The following is a 27,460-nucleotide window of genomic DNA, read 5'->3' on the forward strand; positions in this document are numbered from 1 at the left end:
GGTACATGGGGACGATGCTCTGCACCTGGAGACTGCTCAGGTTTGTGGAGACATGTGAGGCATTTTGTTCTTCAAGATTAAATTCTTATGCTTGCTTTCCTTGTGTAGTCAGTGTCTGAAAGCTAGCACACTGCTAGCACGAGCTGTCCTGTCACGGGTGTGCTAGATGCTAGTGCCAGGGGCGGGGGGGAAGCAAACATTGTTTTTTCATTTCTTTGATTGCAAATCTTTCTGAGAATTGCTTTCCCCAAGAGCAAACAGCTGATTAAGAGACCAACCCCAACGCAAAGTTCTAGTCAGTGCATCTTGGCTGCAGACTCACCCTGACTTGGTGAAAAACCTGCCTGAATGATCATGGCTCCCTCACATGAATCCGTTTAGGAATAAGAATCTGCCAAGCAGGGTCGCAAATCATGCATGCACTCAGCAAATGGACTTACGTTTTCTTTTGAAAATGATCTTGTGAAGCACAGGTATCTTGTGACCTTGGATTTAAATAAGCCATCTTTCCAGAGGTCAGCATCCAAGCCATCTGCTGTTTGTGCAACCTGGAAAGATGAGACAGAGGGAGAGACGGGACATGTGAGCCAAGATACAGTTAATGGATGTGCAGTACATCTTCCACGTACCTATTCTAATTAATGCTGGCCCAAATTCTCTCAGCATCTCATTAGTTCATTTCACAAGGTATAGTGGAGAGATAAAAAAAGCCCCAAATTCTAAAAATATTGTCTCTAGAGAGTCAGTTGATTAAAGATTCCCTGACAAAAAACATTCCAACGAGGAAATGGCAGCTTTGGTTACAGCATCCAAAGCACAGTTTGGAAAGTCAGCACATTACGGCACTCCTTCCCACTAAGACACAAGGGGCACAGCATCTGCAAACATGGACAAAGGGCTCCATTTCAAGGATGCATAATATTGCCCTCTAAAAGGTGCTCTACTTCCAGCAGTGGGGCCGGAGGGGTACACTCACACATCCAGCAAGCAGGGCTGCAGGGAACCTGGGAACAGTTCTACAAATGTTTTTCACCACGTTTTCCCTTGGCCAGCATTTCCATTTCCAGCAGAACGGAAGTTCCGCATGGAAACCCAGTTCCAAGGAGCACTGCGAGCTGGGATAGTTCACAAAGGTCAGAGTCACCTTTCTCCAACAGAAAGACCCCCTGCAATAGCACCAGAATCTCTGCACTTGGGTCACGAACTCAGAAAAGTCAACCAGAGCCTGAGCTGCACTTGCTTGAAAGTGAAATGCTCCTTTTCCCTTCGCTCTAGTTGCGGAGATGGCAGGGTTTGCAGAGGGCGCATCAGCAGCTCTGGAGCGAATGCAAGTACTATTCACAGCATGGGTATGTCGACTGTCTCGCTCAGGCCAGCAGCTCACAGGAGTTTTCAATCTCCTCTAACCCAGGGGCTACCTCCATGTTCCCAGGCCTGTTTGGCGGGGAACAGTTCTAGCACAGCAGGCCAGACTTCACTGACTCACTCCCCCGCGCAGTGCAACACAGAACCCGGGGATAAATCACCACAGGATTCGGCCCATCCTATCCAATCTCAATGCACCTTAGTGCAGAATCGCTGAAAAAATGGACGTTCCCCATATTGAAAGATGCAAACATCTTCACCATTTAATTTCTGCTCAGAACAGAAGCCCCACCTCTTACTAATGGAAAGAAGAGCCCAGGATTTCCCCTCAGAAGCTGGCACAGGGAGCCACCACTTCTGAGAGCATTTTTACAGACCACCCTTAGGAGTGGTTCAGGAGAAAGGGCAGAGAAGCAACATTCAGATCCCGACATGACAATCAGTGACAGGCCTGGTAACATAAAGAGGTGCTATTGGCGCAGCCCAGCTATTTATTGGAGAGCACTTTCTCAAAGCCACGGTATTGAACTTGGGTGTCCCTAAACACCTGACTGCCAGAAGCTGGGACTGGACAAGAGGGGATGGAGGGGTCATTTGATAAACTTCCCTGTTCTCAGCGCTTCATTCGTGCCAGGCCTTGCCAGGGCTGAGCCCTAGGCTTGGCAGCGCATAGCCCTGGCACCCCGGGCTTGCCGCATGAGTTATGGAAGTAAAGAGATGGCTGGAGCCCCAGCATTATACATTCAGCACTGCCTGTTCTGTTCATTCCCCCGAAGCAGTGTCAGAAGACAGGATACTGGGATGGATGGACCATTGGTCTGACGCAGCATGGCTGTTCTTATGAACGTCAAATGGATGCGGCCAGTTGCCTCCTTCAAACAGAACACTAACCAGTCCACACAAACAGCTCACGCCAGCGTGCACGGCGTCTGGCTGACCGTGATGACACAGCTTGGGGATATTCCTGCAAGTAATCAACGTAACTAGCTGCATGCATCTAGGAGTTATTAGACAGATGGAAAAGTTGCCACTTCCCAGAATGCAAAATTCCTGTGATGCTGTGCTGGGGGCAGTGCCCGAGCGGCACTGTTCAGTTCCTTCTATACTTCAGATCAACCCTTTCTAAGCCATTGAGCATCACGTTGGTTTTTGCTTATTCTTAAAAAATCCACACGATACAGCATGCCAACCCTGCCATCTGCAGGTCAGATTTTGCTGTGATGTTGCTGGGCAGATAAAGCAGTGAACATTCAGCAGTGTCAGGACAGCAGCCAAAGGAGCAGCTATTGCAGAATAATTCTGCAAGTTCTATTCCATAGAAGCTCTGATGAAAGTTACCACACAACCGACATGACACTGAACCTAAGCACTGCTTACTGGCTCAGCATGAAATGCGCTAGGAATTCAGGGCCGACATCCCCTGCCTCCCTCCCCTCGACGTGATGGAACTAAGATCATGTGCATATTATTATTTATTCAAGGAGACAGGTATGCGGGTCGCCTCCTGGAGTATCCCACAGAAACAGGGTACCCCCTGAGGTTCACCTGGCCGCAACTTTCATGCTGCCAGTGCGGCTTGTTGCACTGAGGGTCTGCTCTCTGTGAAACGAGCAAGTCACGGTGAAAACACTGCAGCCATTTGGGCCCCTGCATCAGCCCTCAGAGGACATGGGATGTGTGCGGTCTGAGCAGCCCGATGATTTGGGACTACAAGACTCCCACTGAGAAGGAAGGGGTGAGTTCCTAGCATCGTGGTCCAGTGGGCGCCTGACGAGCTAAGTTTGCGCCTTCTGACCCACTGCTTCATGCCTGTCTCTCCTGCCAACTGGAGTATCTTGTCTCTTTCTTTAAGAGCAGGCTCTCAGCTGCAGAACTTGCTTAGCTCCTGTGCACAAGCTCTTTCCTGGAGGCATCAATGCACATTTATTGTCACTTTCTCTATGCAAGCAGCAGCACTTCTAGAAAAAGCACTCTTGCACAGGAGCATAGTGGCATTAAGGCCTGATCTACACAGAAAAGTTAAATCCACACCCTGACCGACGCAGCCTGCCAACTTTATCCCCAGGCAAGACACAGCTATGTCCACGGAACAGGGCTTCAGCGGCACAGTTAGCTTTGTTCAGTGAAGCGGTACCCGACACCAGCAGACAAACGTTATCCGTGTAGGCTGCATCTATGCTGCAAGGCTATGCTGACACAGTCTCCGAGTGCAGATATCCCCTACCTGAACCTGGCTGCAGCTGCCAGAGCTCGTCATGACATAGATTTCAGAAGACCTTGGCCACCAGTCATGGTGCGTCTCAGAGCTAGGCAGCCACCAATCTGCCCACCACTTGGGGCAGGAGAAGGGAGAGCAGGAGACCAGAAAAGAAATAGAGCAGGGAGGGATGCAGAAAGGAAGACGGAGAAGCCATTAGGATGGCTTTATTCTGTAGAAGCTGTAGAGACAAGAGATGTGGAAGGTTTTAAAGGGTGCAGGAGAGAAGGCAGGCTGTCTCTCATGTACCCTTGGGAAGCAACAAGCAGGACAAAACAAAACGAAAAAGAAAAGAAAAGGAAATGAATGCAAAGAGAAAAAAAATGTAAGACATCCTCCCATTCCCCCATGGAAAATGTCCTTGAGGATCAAACCTCGAAGATTCCTCTTAAATCATGGTTGGTTCCAGCAATTATTTGCTTCCTCTAACCACCATCCCTGAGGCTAAACTCTGCACTTTGAGAGAGATTTTTTAGTCTTTTTTGCTATTTTGAATTCACTAGAATTAAAGCCGAGACATTTTCCTGGACTGTCAGGCTCTGCAGTTGCAGAAGGACTCAAGACAAGCAGGTGGCTAGAGTTTCCTTCCACAGACCCACATGGAAAAGGGAAACCAGTGCTCAGCCGGGGAACCCCGGAGATATTCATGTTCTTGTAAAATGCATGAGATTGAAAGAGAGACTGAGCATGAGGCCAATGCAAACTACAGAAGCCAGAGTTAACAGCTACACATTTCTCTGTCCGGGCGAGTCCTCAGCAAGGATGGCAGGGTAGGGGCCCTGGAGTGTGCAACCACAACCATGAAAGGATTTTAGAGAAAACAACAAACAGGAATCATTTGCTGCTTGTTCTACGTCACCCCTTTAGCATGGAACAGGCACAAGTCTAGACAACTCTATTTGTAGTAGTTCTTGTTTTGGAGGAGGAAGAGGAATTTGTTGCGGTTGTTTTTAATTTAATTTTTAGGCATAGTATTTAGCTTGCTCTGGGGCTTTCTTTCTGAGGTCTCTAAAACATATCGATTAACTGTGTAGATAATGTTGAAATCTGCAAACACCTGGGCCCCTGCGGGCACCAAATACACCGAGGATCTTTGGTGCAGGCTGATTTGAACAGTGTTTAAGTATCCCTCAACAACAGAGCCAAAGAGGGGAAATTGGTTTGTTTCTTCCTCTTGGATGTCTGAGTAGTTTAAAGAGTTAGTATCGCTGTAAGTCCGTACCAGGAAGGAAAGACTGTAACATGTTTACCTCTCAAACAGATAAAGAATGTAATCAAAAGGGGTCAGGGAACTACATTCCAAGGAAAAGAATCTGTGGGAGTCAATGGCACACAGGAATGTGCTGCAGTCGCCGCTGCGGAGTGCTCTGCCTGAGACACATGTGATAACGGAGGCTGAAAGTGGCCAGTGGGGGTTATATATTCAGCAAGTCTGGAGCTGAAGTTTATGAAGTTGCCCGTCTGGCCATGCCTCTCTGAGCCCAGTGATAGAGGATGTGGGGAAATCACACTCTGGGCTGACAACTGCCTTCAGAGACCAGGAGAGGAGCCCTGGCCCCCCAGCTGATCAAGAGTGGCACAAGTCAGGGGCAGAACTTCTATACATGGTCCTCCACTTTCTGCGGCAGAAATCACTGGCAAACACCTCGCTGCATGTAAAGGGAGCGGCATCAGGCCGAAGACCCTCCTGAGAGGGAAGAGGGTGTGTACTGGAAAAACCAGCCAGGAAGTGACCTTCCTCCAGCCCTGGGAGATCTGCATTAGCATCTCAGAGGAAAGAGGCTGTTGTTTTATTTTCACTCAGTGTGGGGCTCTGGTCCTCGCCTGCACAAGGCACAACAGACACGTGATACGAAAGGCCGTGCAGTCCAAGGAAGCGCTTACAGGTGGAAAGGGAGATTTAAGTTGACAGGGTTCCCTTTAAACTAGCCAGACACCTGACCCCCAATTAAGTGAGGCACATGCTAGGTCCCCCTGCAGAGGGGAGGAAGCAACCCGAGAAGACAGCTAGGATCTGAGCCTTTGTCAGGCAGGAAAAAAACCCTTATAAAATCCTGGCAGTGCATAAAACCCCTCACTGGGTGTGACCCTGCATGCCAGCAATTTAAATAACTAACGAAGAGGCAAAGAGTAATTTCCCAGTAAGCCATCAAATGAGGCATTCGATTTGTCCTTAGGGACTCGGTAATGGTTTAGGAGACACACCAGAGAGGCAGCTCTCAAACACTCACATTAAACCTCCGAGCATCTTCCCTGAGAATCCCATTTATTTCATTGCCTTGCCAAAAATGGAGCAACACCTCTTCCTCGCTGCAATCACTGGCTGGCCACGCGCGCACAGCACCCTCCGGGTGCGCCTCGGTCCATGCTGAGCCATGAGGGAGCATCATGTGTCTGGTGAAAAGGGGGGAGGCTCTAAAAGAAGAGGACCCCAGCTCTGTTTTGTGGCCCAGACACCCCACATCCTGTCCTGAGGCACAATCACATGACAGACCTTCCACCTTGCGGGGTCCCAGAGCCTGGCAAACTGAGGTAGCTGCCTTGGGCCAGCCGTAAAGACGCACCCCAACATTTCTCTCTGCATGTGGCAATGCACCGAGTGACTTGAGAAACACAGGACACTTGGACCTGCCTCCAGCTGCCCTGGGCCGCCTGCTTCCCAGCCACAACGCCTGCAGCAGGTGGAGGAGAGCACGTGATGCAGGCGAGGGAGATTTTGTGCATTTCGGACAGCTCGCCTGACACCAGCTGCAGGCCAAGACCCAGGGTTATCTGCCAGGAGAACCTCCTTCACTCAGGGGACACCTGAGCTTCCTGATCACCTCCTCAGCTCCTTGGCATAGGAGAGGCCTGCCCAACCGGCCTGCCCCCTCTCCAGCCTTGTGCTTGGACTCTCCCAGCACAGCCCTTTGCACCAACAGACCCGCTCACCAACGCTGGGAAGCTCATTCCAAAGCAGAGCAGGTGCAGGCCCCTTCCTAGCAACGCCCCCCCAGCGCAGACCCCATGTGTTCGCTACTGGGTGGCTGTGTCATCTCCTGGCTAAAGGGGAGGCTGCGAGGCAGGGCTCCTGGGGGATCTTTTCCTGGCTCTGTCACTTCCCAGGAGCCTGATCCAAAGCCCACTGAAGTCAAAGGAACAGCTCCCCCAGATTTCCATGGAGCCTTGAACACAGCACTTCACCCGTCTGGGCCAGGATCAGTCTCTTATGCTCATCACAGTCATGGGGCATGTGTGAAGCTTAATTAGGCCTAGCTACACCAGAAAATGTGATGAGTTTAACTGCATTGCTCAAGGGTGTGGAAAACTCCCGCAGACAGTGCTAGGGTGGCAGAAGAATTCTTTCGTCAACCTAGCTACCAGTCGGGGACGTGGGTTACTTGCGCCGAGAGGAGGATCCTTTCTATCTACACTGAAGAGCTGCAGCAGCCCAGCTCTGCCGCTGTAGCGTTTGAGGTGTAGACAAGCCCTTAGTTAATCCTATTTGCAGAGTATTTGGAGATCCTCAGATGAGCCACGCGACACAGAGTGAGAGGCAACGGGGGTTAACGTGCCACTGCCTGAAATGCTGAGCAGCCACGCCCAGGCTGCCTCATAAATACCACAGTCACAGACGCTATCAGCAGCTGTTAATCTCTAATGCGCTAGTACCAGATTAGCCTTTAAGAGCCTCTTTCAAGCCCGGAGAATGTGAGCATGCAGCCACTTGTCAGGAACCCGTGGCGGAGAGAAATAGACTAACATAAACAGGAAACGTCATACATCATCGGCAGGGCTCCTTCCCCACGGACTCTCCAGCACTGCCCTGAGACCGGAGAGAGCTCTGAGCCAACGCGGCCTTGCAGTGGGAACTGTGCCCTGCCCGCGGATGTTCGCCCCAACACCAGGCAGAGGGAAGAGCCAGTTCCCTACAGGAAGGACATGGAGCCGGAGTCTCCAAGGACAAACTCAAACCAGTTATAAGGAAAAGCGTATGATGGAGGAAACTATTTGGCACCGAGATGCGATGGTGATGGGCACCCTCCAGTACTTCTAGAGCTGACTCCCCCTGGAGACGGTCGTGGGGACGACACTCCCAGGCCTGTATTTCGACATACGGGCCCTATCACAACAGGGCCTGCATAGTGATCTCTGCCTAACCCTGGCAGGCCTGATCCAGCCAGGCCCTCAGGGTTACCTGGCAGCTCAAAAATATCAACAGAACAATGTGGACCCAACGGCATGAGAGCAGAATCCCTCAGACAGTAAAACCGCCCTCCCTGGGGAGGCTCAAGGCACCCAGGAGTTGTGGTGCGCAGCACGTCTGAAAATCCACCTCTGGGTATCTCACTCCAGGCACCCAAAGATGGGCCTCAGTATTCACCCATGCTTCAAAACCGCAGCTGTGAGCCAGCGGGGTTCCTGGCACCGCAGCTAAATCCTTTGGTCACCCTGACTCTACAGTCTGACCCCAAAGAGGTGGAGAATTTCGAGGCAAAGGGAGGAGCATGGACGACAAGAAGAGTCGGAGAAGGGCCCAAAAGGCTAATTAGGAAGGAGATGTGGGAGGGATCTGGAGGTGGCTGAAGTAGTGTTTCCTTCCATCCCCACCCCGTTAGAGCCCTGGGTTTCCAGAACTTTCAGCCACCAGCCTCCCAGCTGAGATGCCCGTTGGAGACACGCGGAGTCGAAGGAGGCTGAGGAAGCTTTAATACCAAGTCAGATGGACAACATCACCGCCCTCCCCACAGAGCCTGGGGGATGTAGCTGCTGCTCAGTCAATGGATACCGTGGAGGTGGCTGCCACGGAGAAGTTGTTTTAACAACGTGGGTCCATGAAGCTAACTGCTCTCAACAAGCTGATCCTGTGCCGCAGCCAAACGTGCAAGGGAGCAGGTGAACAGAACCGAGAGTTCTGGGGCGCGAGGCCTTTCCGAACACAGCGCCTCACTTGTATTGTAAACCCTTTCTGCGTCCTGGCAGCTCTAAACTTCCAGGTACACCTCCCCCTCCTCCATCCCCACACAAAATATCCCCAAGCCCCAGCAGACTTTCAGGAAGCCGAGCAGATGATGTGGCCTGCACATTTTGGCTGAAAAAGGTCGTCAGTTAGTGTTTCAGCTATTAGCAGAACTTGCCAGTGATTATAACTCATGAGCCATTTTCTAAACACAGACAGTGGAGATTTCTGGATACTTCAAGTTCTAGTACAAAGAGAATTATAGAAACGTAAGACTAGAAGGGACCTTGAGAGGTCTTCTAGTCCAGTCCCCCGCACTCAAGGCAGAGCTAAGTATTACCTAGACTAGCCCTGACAGGTGTTGGTCTAACCTGATCTTAAAAATCTCCAATGAAGAAATTCCACAATCTCTCTAGGCAATTTATTCCAGTGCTTAACCACTCTGACAGTGAGGAAGTTTTTCCTAATGTCCAACCCAAACCTCCTTGCTGCAATTTAAGCCCATTGCTTCTTGTCCTGTCCTCAGAGGTTAAAGAGAACAATTTTTTCTCCCTCCTCCTTGTAACAATCTTTATGTACTTGAAAACAGTTGTCTCCTCTCTGTCTTCTCTTCTCCAGACTAAACAACCCCAATTTTTTCAATATTCCCCCATAGGTCACGTTTTCTAGACATTTAATCATTTGTTGTTGTTGTTGTTGTTAGACTTTCTCCAATTTATCCACATCTTTCCAGAAATATGGTGCCCAGAGTCTTCCTTCCAGCCATCAAGATCTGCCATCATTTGGTTCCCTCTCTAGCTCATCTCCCTTCTGCAGCCTGTTCCTCTCCCATACATCCATACAACTTACAGGGTAGTGGGCTACCTGTACTAATTTAGGAGAGGGACCAGGACATCACTGTGGGTAACTTAATGAAGACCTTGGCTCAACAGGCAGCTGTGGTCAAACGAACAGTTAAACAGGATGTATAAGGAACCAGATGGACAATACAGAAACACTGTAAGGGCATTGCATAAATTCAGGGTGCAGCCCATCTGGATACTGGGCACAGTACTGACCACTCCATCTAAAAAGGACATTGCAGAAATAGAGGGGTGTCAGCGATGGGCACTGAGAATGATACCGGGCTGGAAAAACTCTCAGATGAGGAGAGATTGAAAAGATGCTGATTGTTGCCTTGGAAAGGAGACAAAGGTGGAGGGGTGGGGAAAAAAGAGAACACGACAAAAGTATATAAAATAACGAATAACCTATAGAAGGTCGATCAGGAATTCTGTCCTCTCTGTCTAAGAACACAAGAACAAGAGTCATTCAATGAAACTGAAAGGCAGCAAATTGAAAATGGATAAAAATGAACATGAAAATGAAAAAATGGATAAAAATGAAAATGGACAACTGAAAATTAGCCTGTGGAACTCATTGACACATGATGCCATAGCAAGATTCAAAGAGGGGATGGACATTACATGGCTAACAAGAATATTCAGAGTTACCACAGTTAACGTGAGCATACATTTTGGCAGGGAGATAAAAATCCTACTTCAGGGCGTAAGCCAGTCTCTAACTATGAAGGGTTAGGATGAAACATTCCAGGGGCATTCTTCCACAGCTGCCTGCTGCACCATTTCTTTCCTCCTCCTCCTCTGAAGCACCTGGTGCTGGCCTCTGCCAGAGACAGGAAACCGGGCTGATTTTGAACAGAACTTAGGTCTGAACCAGCCTGGCTATGCCTATGATTCTTCCTTCCATCCCGCCACCCAGTTCTCAGCATAAGAACTTTCCCCACAAGCTGGTCTACGATGCCTGACCCTCCCTCACCACTGCACCTCTCGCTGCCCCTTGTGTCACGAGTGCAATGCCATTGTTGCCCACACTTGTAAGGGCCACGCATCTTTCAGGGTTAAGGGCCCTTTTCCAGACAAGGGGGCCTCTTGCCACAGAAGGGCAGCCCACTGAACTCGCTGGGGCACTGCCCCTGTGACTTTGGTGGGAGGGTAGAGGGGGTTTCTCAGGACTCTGCTGTCCCACACTGGCCACGAGCTGCAGTGGGCTCCCAGAGTCTGATTGTTACTGTCACACCTCCGGCAGGGAGTGGGAGAGACAGAGCCAGGAGACCCACCCGCTGCCTGGGGCTGGGGTCAGAGGAGAGCTCACTGTAAACACAAGGGAAGGCACAAAACTAGACAAGAGGTAGCTTCCTCCGTGTCCCCTAGGAGAGCACGATCCCGGCCCTAACACAGTTACAACACACAGGAAGGAGCTTGTAGCTCATTTACTTTCCATACATTACTGCCCGGCTTTCCTGTTCGCCCCGACACGCTATCTGGGTCAGTGCTCTGCCGGAGCGGTAATTCCCAGTGAGCTAATCACACAGCACGCTGCACTGCTCACGCAGGTAACAACCCTCCAGCAACCATATCAGGCACAAACACCTTCACGACCCCACAACTGCCACACTCCACCCCACCACCCCCCACAGCTGCCCGCGCGCCGTGGCCCAGTGATCTTTAATTCTGATAGCTTCCTCTTCCTGAGCACTCTGTAAGGTGGTGCAGATAAGTCACTCTGCCTCCTATCTGGAAGGGCACACGAGTGCCTCCTGCCGGGTGGGCGGTGAGAGGGTATTTGCCTCCGGTCAGAAAGGCGATGCTGCAATGCAATCACGGAGGGGGAGCAAGCTGCAGTATGTACCAAGCAGCAGAAGTTGCGAGGGAAGGAGGGACGGCAGGGAGCTCTGCCTAGACAACCCATTGGCTCAGCCAGCCACAGAGAGAGATGCCACTCCATGCCATGGTGGGGGACCATAGGCAAACAGTTCTCAAGACCTCCCGGACCCCTCTGCTGCAGAGCCACTCTCTGCCTCCCTGCATTTTATGATTTACTTGGCTCATCCATTACACCCGACGTTCCAAATCAGTGGCTCTTTCTGTTGGCTGCAGCAGGTGTGCTGTGATGCACATTGGTGCCCAGTGAGTACACTGGTGTAAACGACACACTGGAGCAGCAGGAAGAAGCCCACAGGGCTGCCTTAGCCCAGGAGTTGCTTGGCTCTGGAAAACAATTCTGCCCCGAGCCCTTTTATATTTCATTAGCCCCACCCAGTGCTCTAAGGAGTGAGTGGGGCCAGGGAGTTGACTGGCTTCCATCATGTTCTGGCCACTGCTGGGCGCTGAGTGTGGAAAGAGCAGGATGCAGGAGGAGGGGAGCAGATGGACCATTGGTCTACCCGGACACGGGAGCAGTGCTTCCAACTGACAGCTGGACAAGTTTAATGTGTTCAAATCTTTCACTGGTTCGGGTCACCGGTCTCAGGAAAAATGCTTGTTCTGGTTCTAAAACAATTTGACCAATCAACCCAAGGGCTAAGCAGCTGCTAACCACCCCATCTGTTTATCCATGCAGATACTTCTATGGTCCTCATCACTATAGTATCCGAGTGCCTCTCCCTGTTGCCTAGCTTCCTACCAAAGACCAATTTGCAGGATTGCATTTTGCTGGCCTAAGTTCTCCCTGCAGTTTCCGCTGGATGTAGAGTTCTTTGCTTTCCAACCTGAAGTGTGGAATCGTGCTGATGTGGATGTTAAACAGCTGATATGGGATTAATTTAGACTGTAGATATAATCTGTACAGTGCTTTGGAATCCTTCAAGAGGGTGTTACTAGGATTATTACATTTACATGCCACATTGGCCAGCTGTTCTGGAAAGCCCTCCTCCAGGTAATTGCAGAAGAGATTTGTGCTTAGCATTACACACCTGTGGAAGAGGTGATGTAACATGATTGCACCCACAAACTTCTGCTGATGGAAAATATTGCTAAAATACTTCCAAAGCCAAGACCTGGAGGAGGGCGGCTGGGTACGAAACCAACCCCAGAACACGTTCTTCAAGGTGAGCATACAAATAGCCGGCCCGTTCTCTGGAAGAGATGCTGCTCTCTGCAAAGTAAAGGACAAACGAACAATACTGCCAAGGCATTATCAGCTCTACTTACTACATCATAACCTGTAGGCGCCCGGTTCCGAGATGCAACCACACCAACGCCTGTGATAGGATCCATCGGCAAGTCAGGCAAGGCATCTGAAAGGTCTCGGACTTCAGGCATTATGGACTGCACCTGAAACAGGGAAACAGAGTTAGAGTCTGCACTGCAGCACATCCCCTTATCAGAGCACCCAGCGTGCAGAGAGCCGGTCCGCAGACTGCAGCGTGAACGCTGGAGCACACCAGCTACGGCCACACGCACCTTCGGCATTTTTAAAGCAGTCAAGCTTTCAAGCATTTTTAAACAGGCATTTGCTTTTGATAAGAACTTACATTTGCGCCCTTTCTGATAGGCCAGGAATTTAGGTCAACAGCCTCTTCGGAGATTAACTTTATTGTTTCTGGGATATTTCGCCGGGGCTGGTCTCCATCGAGTCCCATTAAGAAAACCTGAGCCCATTGCCCAATGAAAGGCAAGCTGAGCCCTTTGATTCAAACGGGCACAAGTGGTTCTGCCATTCCTGGAGGGCAGGAAGCTACTTTTAATGGCTTTGCTCAGCTCAGCATCAGACAAGCTGAGGACTCCACTGGGAGCCTGCCTCCCTCGCTCCCTTCAGTGCTTAGCTAGAGCTGGTTAGAGATCTGGTTATATGGCACCTGGTTTATCATGTACCTGGCACTGTGCAGCAGCTAAGACACAGAATGTCAGCCCGGGCCCACAGAGCCGATACAGCAGGAAGGCACAAACAGGCCCAGGGCGGCTCAGCACGGGCAGGCTGTGTGATGGGCATGGCCTGGAGATCTTCGCACGCACAGGACCTGCAATGTAGCTGGGTTTTGGAGACTTCAGGGGAGAGAAAGGTGCACCAAGGACATGGAGAAGAGTGGGTCCAAGAGACTGAGGGAGCAGGCAGGGGGGACGCACGTGCCAGCCAGGTCCCACGGAGGCTTGGGTCAGAGGAGCAGGTGGGAGAGCTGCTGCCAGAAGTCTAGCCAGGGAGGAGGAGAGGGAGAGGGCTGGAGTCCAGGCAAGGTTGGGGGAACGGGGCCACTGCCGGAGCATGTGGCATCCTGTCCAGAAAGCCAGTTGAGGCAAGTCCTCTCTTGCTTCCAGGTAGGAACGCGCCAAGAAAGCGCCCGACGCAAGGAGAGGAAAAGGCAGCCGTGTATGTAAAAGAGCCTCGCTGCTGAGACAAGCTGTGCAAAAAGCCACCTCATTCGGCTGCTTTTTCATAGCAATTAAACGCCAGCAACTTCAGGGGTGTGAAGGGGGCTGGTTACTCCTACTTCTAAAAGAGGCAGAGGTGAGTGCTGGTGCCAGCCCAGCGGCAGTGGTGTTTGCACCTCGTAAGGCAGGGTCGGAGCAAACACCCTGTTACAGGCAACCAAAGGTAACTCTGGCATCCTACATAACAGCGCTCCATGTACAGCCAGCGTATCTATAGCACCCCCTACCCGCCAAAACCCCAACCATCAGCCGCCGTCTCCAATGTCAGGGAAGCAATTGCCACCACGCTGGTGTGAGGAAGAGTTCTGTTTCAGCATCTGTACCAGTCTCCTGAAAATGCAAAGAAACTGAAATGCAGCTCACTTCATTTTCTAGACAACTCAAGCTTCTAGCAAGCTGGAAACATGAATCTGGATTCTGAACTCTTGTGTTTTGCCTTTCTATTTCCCCCACAGACTCTTCAGCTTCACACAGTCAGCTCAGAAGAATGAACGCAGCCCCAAGAATAGAGAGATGCCAGCACCTTCCAGCAAACATGGTTCTCGTGTTCAATTATATGCAACAGCTAAACCAAAACCCCACGTTGTTGCTTGCAGTTCAAAACACTGCAACCTACCAACTTCCCAAAATTGTTTGCAATTAACAATTCATCAACTGAAGGCATTAACTGTGCAGTGCTGAAATAGAACAATGTGAATTAAAAATACAGGAGATGTCATCTGTACACAGATATGTAGATAGGTTTTCTAATAAACAAACATTTCCAGGTTGCTCTCAATAGCTTAGCGACCTACTGATGCCCATCAATTTCTTTTGATATGTAACAAATATTGATATTAACTTCTCTTGGGTGAATCCCCACTGTCCTTAAAAGAAATAATGATATTCCCTAATGCATGACAGGAAAAAATACACTCAGCACATTTCATAATGGCTACTGCTATCTAACCAGAGGGGAAGGGTATTGATTTCTCTAATTTTTTTCAACATCACCAGTTATTGCTGCATCTAAACGTGACAACAAGGCAGGTACCAAATGGCAGCACTGACCTGCAGCGTGCGAACACAGGCTTAGCATTCAGGATTAGTGCCAGGACTTGACACGCGATAATATCGGGATGAAAAAGTCCTTGCAGCCTTCTGTTTGTGGAAAAAAACATCACAATCCCCCTGAACAGCTAAAACGTATGGACTGGGACATCGCCCACAGACTCTCTTCTCCTGGAAAGCTCGTAAGAGCGGAGCAAACAACACTGTTCCTTTTAAAACACCCACAAAGCACCAAGGCCAAGATTTTCAAAAGTGACTGGTGATTGGGGGAGGGGGGACGAGGGCCCCTTAAAGAGGCCTCCTTTTCAGAGAGCTCTGAGCACCCACCCTTTGAAAATATGCACCCACCCCTTTGTGGCGCCTCAAATTGGGTGTCCAAAATCATCAGCAGCTTTTGAAAATCTTGGCCCAAGCCATTTCTTCCACTAGGCAGCTAACAAATCAGCATTTCTGTCAGCTGCATATTTTTGCATCCGATTTGCCTGAAGCACCTTCTCTGCCTCAGAACCTCACAAGGCTTCTTTCTCTGGAAGACGCATCATTTCTCCTGAAGCCCGAGTCACTTTGTTGCAGACTCTGCCACAGTCCCACCCTGCCTTCCTAAAACCAGGTGGCCTAAAACCAGGAGGAGAGGTGATGTGTAATACTGTGCTGCAGCACTCAGGAAAGCCTGCCCGATCACACTGCACAGGGAGAGAGAGTGATTTAATCCTGCGTGGACTTGCCCTAAATGGACACTTTTGCATAAAAATTTAATTTCTTTTGAAACTTTCTAGCTTTTCAATGAAAAGCCAAAACCTAAGAAATCTGGGGGGACGACAAACCAGGACATTTCTGTGCTCCTTTTTGAAAATGTTTGCCTTTCTCCAGCCATCTCTACCCCAGAACTAAAGAGTTCAGCCACATCCCAACTGCCTTCCCCTCGCCTCCCCACTGAGCTCCCGCAACATTTGGCTTGAGATTTTCAATGCAAAGCAGTCAGGAGAGGCAGAATACAGTTTGCCATCACAGCCCTCCACGCAGAGGAGTTACGCTGGCTCATTTCACTCAGACATGGTCTCAACGCCCCTCTTTAGAGCAGGCTCGGAAGGGTGACCATTCCCCCCCATCCCAGACAGCTTTTTTTATTTCTGTGCCTAGCAGTTTCTCAGCATTGTCCAACTGGCTCACACAGAAACATAGCTCAAGCCGCCTGCAGCTCTTTAACCTCAAGAATTACAGGAGATGCCGGCCCCAGACACTGCAAAGACTGTTTATCCCTGCACGGCAGTGTTGGGTTCCCACGGAACTCAGGCTTTAGTGAGAAGCAGCTGCACAGATGGAAGACTGCTGCAGTCTATTAGAATTGGTGAAAAACAATCACCCTATTTTTTTATAATAAAAAATAAGCCCCCCGTCAGCTGTGAGCATCTGAGGGGAAGAAATTTCCTATGCCATTTCACAGTTACTTGGTTCCTCATAAGCTTGGTTTCTGGTGGAGCTGAAATTTTTCTAGTGTACACAACTTGTTCACGAAGCAGTCTTCACCCTCAGCCACTGGCCGAAAATACTTGTTGCTTTATTGTACACCGGATCATAAACACACTTCTGCTTATTAGTAGCCCTCAGGTCTCTCCCCATGACTTTACTGTGCTATGAACATTGCCAGCAGCAGCCAGTCCCTCAGGAGACCAAGACTGAAGAGAAAACATGAAGTTCAGCTTCCTGCACACCCTACGGCAGGGATCAGAAGCACACGTAACACTGCTGTGTGGTCTCGGGATTGCAGGGTGCTTGACCTGGCAGAGAGAGGTAAAGAGAGCTCCGGATGAAGGAGAATGGCCTCTGTCCCACAGCCCAAACTTGACTAACCAAAGATATTAAGCCCCTGCGCTCTGCAGCTGGTCTCAGAATCAAATGAAAGCCCAACTCACACAAATGGGAATGGATGTGGTGGGACCCGAACACCAATTCTACGAGAACTTGGCATGCGGCTCAACACCTCGCTTGGAAGGGCCAGTTCTAAGCAACTGCCTTTGCTGGCTGGACACAGGACCCAGGTCCCAGCAGAGGAAGGAAACATGGAGCAGCTGAGGAGCAGAGAACAGGACTTGGAGCTCATTCATTCTTGGGACAGCACAGGCTGGGTGCTCTGTGCAGACAAGATGCTCAGCATCAATGGAAATCCCACTGGACAACCCCCAGGAATGGTCTTGGGGCTCAGAGGGATTTCATCCAATGCCCTCCGCCTGGCTCAGCGGTGAGGCTGTCTATCCACCTGCATATACTGGCCCCACAGAGAATCCATGCGTCTCCCAAGAGAAACATAACGATATCAAAGGTCTCTCTCCCTCCTCTGCCACCAGAGCACTGGGGAATGGTGCACAGCTCAGAGGACTCTGCAGGGGAAATAATTCTGGGGAACCAATCAAAAGACCAGGAGAACTTTGTACAGTGGGAAAGATGACAGGGGATTCTAAATACCAGCATCTCTGCGACCTTCTCTCCACGGAGATGCTGGCAGTGCTGCGGCCGCATAGGTACGGACCAAGCCGCACTGAACAGACTTGCCAAAGCATCCATGAGTTGAGTTCTCCTTCAAGACCGGTCACCCTAGAAGTTCGCAGCCGTGGTCTGGTTCACAGCTGCTAGTGGGCTCTGACCCCTTAGCACAAGCCACAGATCCATGCCAAGTGAATGCAGGGAGTCACAGACACAGGCAGGGTTTCCAGTTCTGCCTTGGGGCATAGTTCAAGAAAGGTGCACGTCTCACTCCAGCCAGGCTGACACAAACCCGCCCGCAGTTTAGGGGGAAAAGAGGGGCCTTTGTCGATGAGGTGCTGTGCAGCGAAAGCACAAAGCTGTTTTGTGGGTGTCTGACTCACAGCCTGGGGGGTGGAGGGCAAGACAGCATCAATTCTGACTGTGTCACTGCTCAGACAAAGCCTTTCTGTTCTGGTAACAGCAGACGGAAAGAGCTAAAGAAACAGGCCTTTCTCCTGCGAGACGGCAGGAGATGGAAGCTGCAGGGCTGAGTCACAGATGTGACACTGTCTCTGAGGGCAGGAGACGTGTACATGCAGCGCTGAGTGATAACAACCACCAGGGCTTGACTCTTCTTATGAGTGGGGAGCAGCACAGCGCGGCCAGCCCTACGCATTCTCTTCTAGTCAGGTCCCCCCACACAGCCAAGGAGCACGTGGCACTGTAACCTAGCAAGCAGGCTCCAAAAATAATCCAGGGGAAAGCATATGCCACCTGGGCTAGACCGTTCCTGCTGCACAGATTCGGGCCCTGGCTCCTTGAGCCAGCAGAGACTGGATTTATTGCAATAGTGCATTCAACCCCAAACAGGGCCACACTGTGCAAGGAGCTGTACAAGAGGGATGTGTTGGCGTCACATGAGGCTTCAGGGGATCACCTTGGGGCAGGGGGGATCTTAGAGGTTCCCTTGCCTTTGTGCTGTCTTTCACAGCACCCCATAGGCCCACAATGGGCTGCAATCAGCATGCACTGAGCTCCTGGCCTTCCCTCTACCGCAACAAGCCTCCTGATGACCTAGCTGCTCCGGGAAGCATTCCAGCTCTGCAGCCCACACCCCACCGAGGGTTTGGGCTGCATTCCACCTCTTTGCGAACTCAGCCAGCCAGCGTTCTGGGGCAGGGTTAGGGCTATCACACACTGCACTGTGTTCATATATACTACTCCTGGTGCAGCTCCTAGGGTGCTGCTGGCAAACCAAAGCTCACATCCTACCAGCATGGAGCAGGAGGCTTTCCCCTTGCGGCAGGCCTGCACTTTGCTCCCGGAGCCACATTAGATACTGCGCCGTTCTGTGCACTGTTCTGATGTCAGAGAAGCAATAGGATTATTCGGCCATTTCTGCTGGGCCATGGTTACCTATTTAGGGCAATTTCTTATCTTGTGGATGGTCCGTGGATGCACCGGGAACGGGCATGGAGGGAGAGGATGTCCACTGGGAATTCAGATAAATATTTCTGTGAACTTTGCACAAGTGTCAGAGGAGTCCTTGGCTGGGCAAACACACCATTGGTTACACTTCATTCCTCCCTGGGGGCACTAACAAAGTTTGGTTTCTTTACCATTATGCGTCTGAACTCATTGTGATTTTGTCCCTTAACAATAAAAGAAAGGTTAAATGAAGATGGAGGATGACACAAATATTTCTATTAGACAGCTTGTTATACAGTGAGCGTCTCTTTAAACAATGCAAGTGTAACCTGGAGTTCTGGCTAGACACACTGCAGCTGAGATCTCAAACCTGCTGATCAGGAGGGTGCATTTTATAATCCTCTTTTATATTCTCGGTGTTTGTACAAGTCAGTGTGGAAAGGCCCCCACTGCTCCATCCGGGGCAGGGTCACTGTGGGAAGAGACCAAATCAATTACGAGATAATTTCCCCCTTAGCTGGAAGCATTCTCTCTCTAGATCACTCCCAATACCCTGTGCCCGTCCAATCCACACTGGCTGAGAGCGCGAAGACGCTGAGCCCTAGGGCGGAGGACAGATTCAGACTGCTGCAGAGGGCACTGCCAGTTAGGAAAGGAGGGCAGAGGAAATGTTCCTCCGAAGAGCTCGCTCACCATCTCTCAGTAGGAGTTCTCTGCACTCTGGCAGCACCTCCGCGTGCACAGGAAGATATGGTCCCTGCCCGAAAAGCTCCACGTCTAGGATGACAAGCAACAGGCCGAGGCTGGGAGAAGATGCCTTTGAGATACATTGCGCATAGAGTTGATTTTATTGTTAAATAAAAACAGAACAACCATCCCCGACCAGCCCTCAAGCAAGCCATTATTAGCTGGCCAATCTCTTGTCAACGTCACAGCAGAAATGGGTCTTGAGGAAGGATCTGGAGGAGGAGACGGTGGTGAGCGTGGAGGAAAGAGTGTGGAGGAAGGCACGTAGAGGATGAGGGAAGAAGTAGACAAGTTCTTCCCAGAGATAGCCTTCTCACAGGCTAGGAAGGGAGGGTTTCTCTGTTTGCAACAGCAGCTCATCCTAAGCAGGGTCACACGTTGTTATAATTAAGCCAACTCCTCGCTGTCCTTGTGGCAATTGGAGTGCAGAGGAGTCAGGCTCCCATACTGGAGTGAAGAGCAGATGCAGCAGAGGCAAAGGCCTGCATTCACCCAGGAAATGCAAGCACTGCCATCCTGATCCATCTGTGTAATAAGGATCCCGGCTGCTTCTTGCTGGTTAGTAAGTGGGAGCTCTCCCCACACAGGGTTCAACTCATCAGAGACAGTCTGACCATCCTTTCACTGGAAACGTGCTCCTACCAACTCCCTTTGTGGAGAGTTCTCCAATAATCCTAAAGCGCAGCTGATGGGGAGCAACTCAAAGCTGCATGGGGATGGAAGAGGAAGAGCCTGGTCCTTTAGGAAGGAGACTCACAATAACCTCTGAAAACCTGGTTGTTCCCCCGTTCCACCCTTTCTGACTGCAAGAGGAATCGAAGCAGAGTTTCAGCTGCACTGCACGCCAGCTAGCTCAGCAGGCAGTGCTCTGTATGTGCCAGGCTGGAGAGACGGCTTGGAGACCAACTTTGGGACTTCCATCCTGCAAACCAGTGATGTGTAAAGATGTCAGACACTTTACATGGAGCCACTACATATATCAGCTGAGCAGGACTTTCTGCAGCACTGGGCTCTAAGCCAACAGACCCCTGGCCTTTTCAAAGAAAATGGATGAAGCGGCCACAGTCTAATCCTGGTACATCTCATTCAAGAGATTTCTTCAGCCTTCGGAGCGATCAGCACAATGAAAGAGAGGGAGGCAGGGGGCCGATAGCAGGTGGTTTATCGGGCCAGAATATTTCAAAGGATGAAAATCTAACATTCAGTTGCAAAGGTTACACAAACTGAAATAGGGTCCCAAGTCAGAGGATCTTTTGACCCCTTCTCATACCAGCATACACACAATATTTAGGGGGGTTTAGCTCTTGGCCCATCTTTACTTATAACCCTGCAGAGAGAACATTGCTGATCACATGGGCAGAGGCGCACACAATCCTAGAGATGCTGACTCTAATCCTGGGCCCTGTGGACGTTCTAACTGATAGTCTTTATCTTCCCAATGTTCCTCTCAATTGGAAGAAGCGGAGTGCTCTCAGCTAACATGCCCCAGTGGCTTAGCTCCCTTCAAGAGTCTTCTGCATTTCTAGAAAAAAAAAACCCAGGATCCTGGAAGAGGTTGCTAGCAGTGCCCATTATCGAAACAAGTTACATTGTCCAAATAGGTCAAAGCCAAGTCTAGTTCTTTTTATCCTAGGTCCTGCCACAAGACTTCACTGCACAGCCTTTGGTAACTCCCCGTAGGTCCCATCCTTGCATACTTGTGTTTGTTTTCTCTACCTTAGTATTCCATTTTTTAAAGGAAATTTTACAAATTCAAAAACAAGTAATTTACAGAGCAAACTGTGCGTGAGTAGAGCAGATCTGATGATCTACTTGGTAGATACAGAACACGGCGTGAGAAGCCAGCAGAGCTCTAAAGCTGAATGGCAAGGAACCAGGAGGATAATTTTCTTATCGTTTCCTCCTTCAACCACATGCTCCACACTTCTGACACCAACTTGTTACCACACAGGCAGAACATCAGTCAGCAAAGATGAAACTGAAAAATTAAGGCCTCTTACTAACTTCCTGTACCAAAGCAGAAATAACGTTACAAAGTCTATGGAGCGAGACATTACTGCAGCCTTCGTTCCAATGCTATTTGAAGACTGTTTGCAAGTCTGTTCTAAAACGCTGTAGCTACTGAATGCTTACACTCTTACATTTACACAGCAGCTCGCAAACCAAAGTAGACGGCAAAGCACTCCAAACTGATACACACGCGATTCACTTCACCCACCACCACTGGGGTGTGATGTAGCAGCTGCTCACAGCCAGTTTTACGACAGGGAGTGAAGAGGAAAACTCTCTCTAATCACAAATGTGGGGAGAATTTAGGCAGACGGTTGGATTTTGGCCAGGATGCTGGGTTCCAACGCTTGGATGGTCACAAGTAGTCGGAACTTCAGGGTAAAATGACATCCATTCAGCGAGCTATCATTTTGCGTTAGGGCTTCTCTCCACGTGAGCTAAGGCAGCTGCCACCTGCACCTGATACACAGCACAGTTACAGCCTGCAGCACAGATGGGAACTTGGGCTGATCCAACCAGAAACAGGAACTGAAATAACTACATTAGCTGTAACTTGTCCCTTTCGTTACGTCAGTGCAAGTCTGGTTGTGGACACTGGTTTCGGATTACGAGTGCTCTATTTCAATTTTGCTTAAGTCATTAAAAAAAATTGAGAAAGGAAATTGAAATAAAACACTCTTAACCCAAAGCAAGTGTCCACACAGTGTGAATTCCATCCAAATGATCTCCATCGGAGTCATTTCCGTTCCCGCATGTGTGCAGACAAGCCCTAAGTGTCACTGGAACTGGGCTAAAGCCTCAGACTTGGTGTTAGAGACAGCTCTGCATAATGAGAGGAGAATTGCCGCACTATGGTCAAGGCCAGGACCCCCAAAGCACATCAGATTAAGCTTTAAAGATCCTTGTACCCAGAGGAACGTTGATGTGTAAGGCCCAGTCCTGACACGGATTTGAAGGCAATGGTTAGAGGATGTCAGTTCACGCAGTCGAGCAGGCACTAACATTCCAGTCAAGACAAGGCCAAATGGCACTTCAGCATAGGCCATTGTGGTGGTGCTGAAGCCCTAGCGGGGAATCGAAGCACTACCGTGACTACTTTGGCACCTGCTGAAGTACAAATTGCCTCGTCTTGGCAAGAGAGTTAGGCCTTGTCTACACTTGGAGGTTTTTGTGGGTATTGTTAGACCAGTATAGCTAAACTGGCAGAGCTGCCCCAAGTGGGACATGGTTATACTGATGGAACTGTGCTTATACTGGTCCAGGGAACTGGCATGAGCACAGTTATACTGGTATAACTACATCCACGCTAAGGCTCATACGAGCATCGCTGTGTTACTCAAAAGAAGTCACACCCCGATGGACATAACTTTGCAGGTTTAACTGAAGCCTAGACCTGGCCTTTTAGAAGATCTAAGTTAGATCATATTAGCCGGCCTGACCTAACAGCAGGTCTTCAAACCCTAGTCTCGACAGAGCTGGGTGAACTTTCCCAAACACCAGAGCAGAAATACACAAGTCCCAGTAATGTACGCTGGAGATGAATAAATAAAGCTGCAGTCAGCCTATGCCATTGCCTGGCCAGTGCTCGGAGAGGAGGGAATGCTCGTTATCAGCTCAGCTGGGAAGAGACCCTGAGAATAGGGGAGAAAATCAGAAACCAGGAAACACAAATGTGTAAGCACCTGCAGCCAGAAACCGAACACGTCTCAACACAGGTTGCACCTCACACGCTGCTCTCACCACAAAGTCCACTAACTTCCAATGGACTATTCGGCAGGCTAAGGTCACCCTGCAGATTACTGAGGTGATTATTGCAGCTGAGCCAGCAGAGCAAAAAACTTAATACACATGTGGTTGGTAGTGCGGCACAGAGGGTCTCCTCCAAGAACACAATGCTAACAACCACTGAACGACAACGCATCTTGTTACCAGCACCCCAGAGCACCCAGTCCAAGCTGGGAAATGCACTGTGACTCTGGCAAGCCCAGTGAACTCACTGTTTGGTCTCCCTAGGTGCACACGGTCCCTCAGAAGGCCAGAAATAAGACCAATGGACAACTCACATATCCAAAGGAAGCATGTGCATAAGCGTTTGCAGAATATCTGCGACAGTAATGCATGCCTTCAGTCACCAGCGGCTCAGGTGAGCAAAGAGACGGGTGGACGGGTTTCTTCCCAATCCTCAGCTGGAAAAATGGTGACCAGAACAGGGGCAAGCTGGGAACTGGCTGTCACTGTCTGGGGATGCGGGCGGAAAGGAACAGTCGAGGAAGGGAGACAGGCGACCCCCTGCCCTCTGCGGCTGTGCGTGACTGACACACACAGAGCAGAGGTGAACATAAAAGCTGGAAGGTGCCTGTGATAAAAGCCCGTGAGGGTTGTTGACGGACCCTGTCAGGCTCCGGGCCACGTCTGGGGGTGTGCCTGCACCCCCGGTTTACAGGGGCGACTGACCTGCCCCACAGCTTTGGGGGGCGGGGGGCCGGTGTCAGGCAGCGGACAAAGCCAGCCAGGCCGGGCGGTCTCAGACCCACTGTCCTCCAGCAACTCGCGTTCAGCGCAAGAGGGTCCGGCCGGGTGCCCGCAGACAGACAGACAGACTGCCCGCCCGGTGGGACGGGACAGGCCAGGCACAGACCGGCCCCGGGAAGGAGCCACCCCAGACAAAGCCTGCCCGCCGGGAGCCCTGTGCCCGCGCCGCGCCGCGGCTGGGGCTGGCCCTGCCCGGGAGACACGACAACCCGCCCAGCCCCCGGCCCGGCCCGGCCCGGCCCAGCCCCAGCCCCCAGCGCCGGGCAGCGGGGCGCGGACCGCGGGCGGGACGCTCCGGCTGGGCGAAGCGGGAGGGACGCGGGGCCCGGGCCGGGCCGGGGACACTTAACTGTTGCCCGTGCGGCTGGCGGCGGCGGGTCCCGTCTGCCCCGTCTCAGGCAGAAGCAGCTTCTCATCGCCCGGCCCGGCCCGGCCCGGCGGGAGCAGCGGCGCGGCGCGGCGCGGCGGGGACGCGGCGGCAGCGGCGGGGGAGCAGCGGCCTGCGGGGCGGGGCGGGGAGGAGGCGGCCGGGCCGGAGCCCAGCGGCGGTGCCTTACCCAGCGGGAGCGCCGCCGTCCGGCCCGTGCGCCCCGGACCCGTCAGGCTCTCTCCCTCCGCTCGGGGGCCGGGCCGGGCGGGCTGGGGGCGGCGGCGGCGCGGCTGACACAGGCTCCGGAGCCGCCGCGCAGCACAGAGCCCCCTGCCTCCCGCAGCCCGCACTGCGCCCGGCCCCGCTCCGCCCCCGGCCCGGCCCGCCCGGCCCCGCTCCGTCCGGCTCACCGCCGCTCCGGCTGCAGAGGGCGCCGCTGCGGGGCTCGGCTCTGCGGGGCTCGGCTCTGCGGCGCCCCTGGGCCTGCGCCGGGGGGAGCCTGGGGCCCTGCGCTCCGGCCGCACCCGGCTGTCGGCCGCCCCGCGCTCAGACTCCGCATGTAGCGTTGGCTGCAGCCCCCGCGCCCCGGCCGCGCTCCCTGACCTGCGAAACGTACCGCCCGCCGGCCCTGGTCCCGTCCTCCGCGGGCATGGCCGGACTGACCCGGGACGGAGGTGAACCGGAGCGGCCTGTGCCCGCTGCCGAAGCTGCACCTACAGAAGGAGGCGCGAGGAGAAGGACGCAGGGTCTGGAAACCAGCCCGTGGTGAACACGCGAGCGGTGCTGGTGCCCAGCACCTCCTTTCAAACAACCGCGAAAACCAGATCCCGTCAACAACTCCTCCCTGGAGCATCATCTGTCTACTGCCAGCAGAAGCAGAATAGCATACCTAGTCCAAGCCCTGCTCAGAGCAGGACCCAGCCCAGCCAGGGCTGTCAGGACCTGAAGGAAGCTGTACAGCAAACCCGAAGTGCAGCATCTTCTAAGGCCCCATGCTGCAAAGTCGGAAGCACCTGACTGTACAGACCTGTGTGGTGCGATTGACCCCATCTCCATGGACCTCTGCACAGGAGATACCTTTGTTCTACCAGTGTACTGGGTCACAGAAAGCTACAGCTCCATCAGCTCAGACTTGGCCTCAGTGAATTTTAGGGGGAAGATGCCCTGACTGGGAAGCCACCACCCAGTTCTGTTCCAGTCTGTCCCTTCTCTTTTCACTTTACCGTGCCAAGAAACTGGTCGTTTGAGCAGTTAGATCATTACATTAGGCTCCTGCACTACGGGCACAGGGTGCTCCTCTGAATCTGATGTTCCAGTCTTAATTGTGTTACTAATGGTCAAACAGTCCTGTCTCCCTCCCCTCCCCCCATTCTTTTTGCTTGTAATGTATTTGCTCTAACTCACCCTGTCAGATGGTCCTTTATATTCTGATCTTTTCTCACCTAGATAGCTAGTCCCCTTTTTAAACATTCTGTTTAGTTACTCCCGTTCTGTACAGCTCTGTCACCTCCCTGTCTGTCTAACCTGGACAGCGGGCAGCTAAACAACCCTCTCCTTGTCCCTGATAGAGCTCTCTGCCTCATGCTTGGAGCTGATTGATTTCTGTTACAGATAGGCACACAGCTCAGCCAATCAACAGCTCCCCACAGCCCAAATCTAGTTCAGGATTGTTGAGATTAACAACTGACCTGCATGCAGTCTGGTGCCTTGGGCTGGGAGTCAGGAGAATTCTTGGGTTCTGTTCCTAATTCAGCAACTAGTGTCTGACCATGTCTAAGACAGTTCTCTGCCTTTAACGTGGGTATGATAGTTATCCACCTTGCAGAGGTACTGTGGGGTTTAATTCGTTACTCTGTGTAAACTATTTGAGATCCTTGGATGAAAGATGCTATAGAAATGACAATTCTTGTTATGTTCCTGTGAACAATACAAGAGCAAGTAATGTCCAGGGTCGTCTTGCTACCACTGGGCACAACACGACTGGACTGGGACCAGTCCTTTGTGCTACCAGTGTTTGCTACCTCTGTGGTTGTTCACCAGTCACAAAGCGCACTAGACTCGCAGTGACTAAACAATGGTAAAACCGAGGTGTTCTTGTACGGGTCACTCTTTGTCCAACCAATGTCTTTTTTCTTTCCTCTGAGTGCACCATTGATGGCTGGTCCCGGCGGCTGTATCTAAAGATTACAGGAGATTGTTCTGCCTGGTGAGGAGTAGAATGCATTTTTTGGTTTGGAGAGTAATTTAGAGAGAGCTGGTGCCTGGTGGAAATGAGAAATATATGCTCCATACATAATATATGCCCCAAATGCCCTATTACAACTACAGAAAGATTTCCTGAACTGGAGAAGTTGATACACATTACAGTGTGTTAATGCTCCCCTATGGAGATGCTGATACTGAGAGAGTCTTTAGTGTAATAATATTAAAACCTCAGAGTTTCAATAAGATCCTCCCTGCCTACCCTAGCAGTGTGACATCAATTGATTCCAAAGGAAGAGTCTAACTGCTGCTTAGCATCCAGCAAGTGTTCCAAGCTATATTCTGGTCTATGCTTCGACATGTTTGTGGCATGATCTGCAATAACATTCTCCCCAGGGGACTAGGTTGTGTTCATGAGCCTGTGGTGGAGCCCAAGGACAGCTAGTTAGCTCCTCAGTTTCGCATTATTCTCATGGAAATGTTCTAAAGAGAATATTGCAGAGTCCAAAAAAAAGCAGCCGTTTCTGCTGTGGCAAATGGAGCCCTTTGCTGCTCTGGGTGGTGACAAGGAGCTTGCGGGGCTGGAGACCTTTAAGCTGTGGCAAACGATTAGGGTTATGGAGAAGGTGCCTCCGTGCCCTTTCACACGGCATAGTCCTAGGCCCTGACTCTGCAAACACATGCGCATTTAGGCACATGAGCAGTCCCACGGAGCTCAATGAAACTTTGTGCATAAAGTTACTTGCATGCATAAGTGTACGCAGGTGACGTGTTACCTTTCCATTGTACATTGTACATAGTCCCTGTTCTACATACATTTACTTATTACCTTTTATTCAAACCACATTTGTGCAACACATCACTTGTACAATCCACCGAATTTTGTC

General features: G+C 51.2%; 1 protein-coding gene across 6 annotated transcripts in view; it reads right to left on the bottom strand.

The window, feature by feature from the left end:
• The window catches only part of MVB12B (multivesicular body subunit 12B), a 100,859-nt gene extending 76,214 nt beyond the window's left edge, over positions 1 to 24,645 (bottom strand). For 5 of the 6 annotated variants that reach the window (XM_067541670.1, XM_067541667.1, XM_067541671.1 and 2 more), the window contains exons 1-3: positions 24,559 to 24,645; positions 12,554 to 12,676; positions 441 to 548 (exon numbers count right to left, since the gene is read on the bottom strand). In XM_067541670.1, coding sequence (XP_067397771.1) covers positions 441 to 548; positions 12,554 to 12,664 — 219 coding nt within the window. In that variant the 5' untranslated portion in view covers positions 12,665 to 12,676; positions 24,559 to 24,645. Of the gene's footprint in view, positions 1 to 440; positions 549 to 12,553; positions 12,677 to 24,351; positions 24,418 to 24,558 lie in introns of those variants that run through there. The other variant, XM_067541666.1, reaches the window with a different exon arrangement.
• Between the last annotated feature and the right edge of the window lie 2,815 nt (positions 24,646 to 27,460).

The sequence above is a fragment of the Emydura macquarii genome, unplaced genomic scaffold (assembly GCF_026122565.2).
Source record: "Emydura macquarii macquarii isolate MOO-44397 ecotype Brisbane River unplaced genomic scaffold, CSIRO-AGI_Emac_v2 contig_691, whole genome shotgun sequence".
NCBI classification, from domain to species: Eukaryota; Metazoa; Chordata; order Testudines; family Chelidae; genus Emydura; species Emydura macquarii.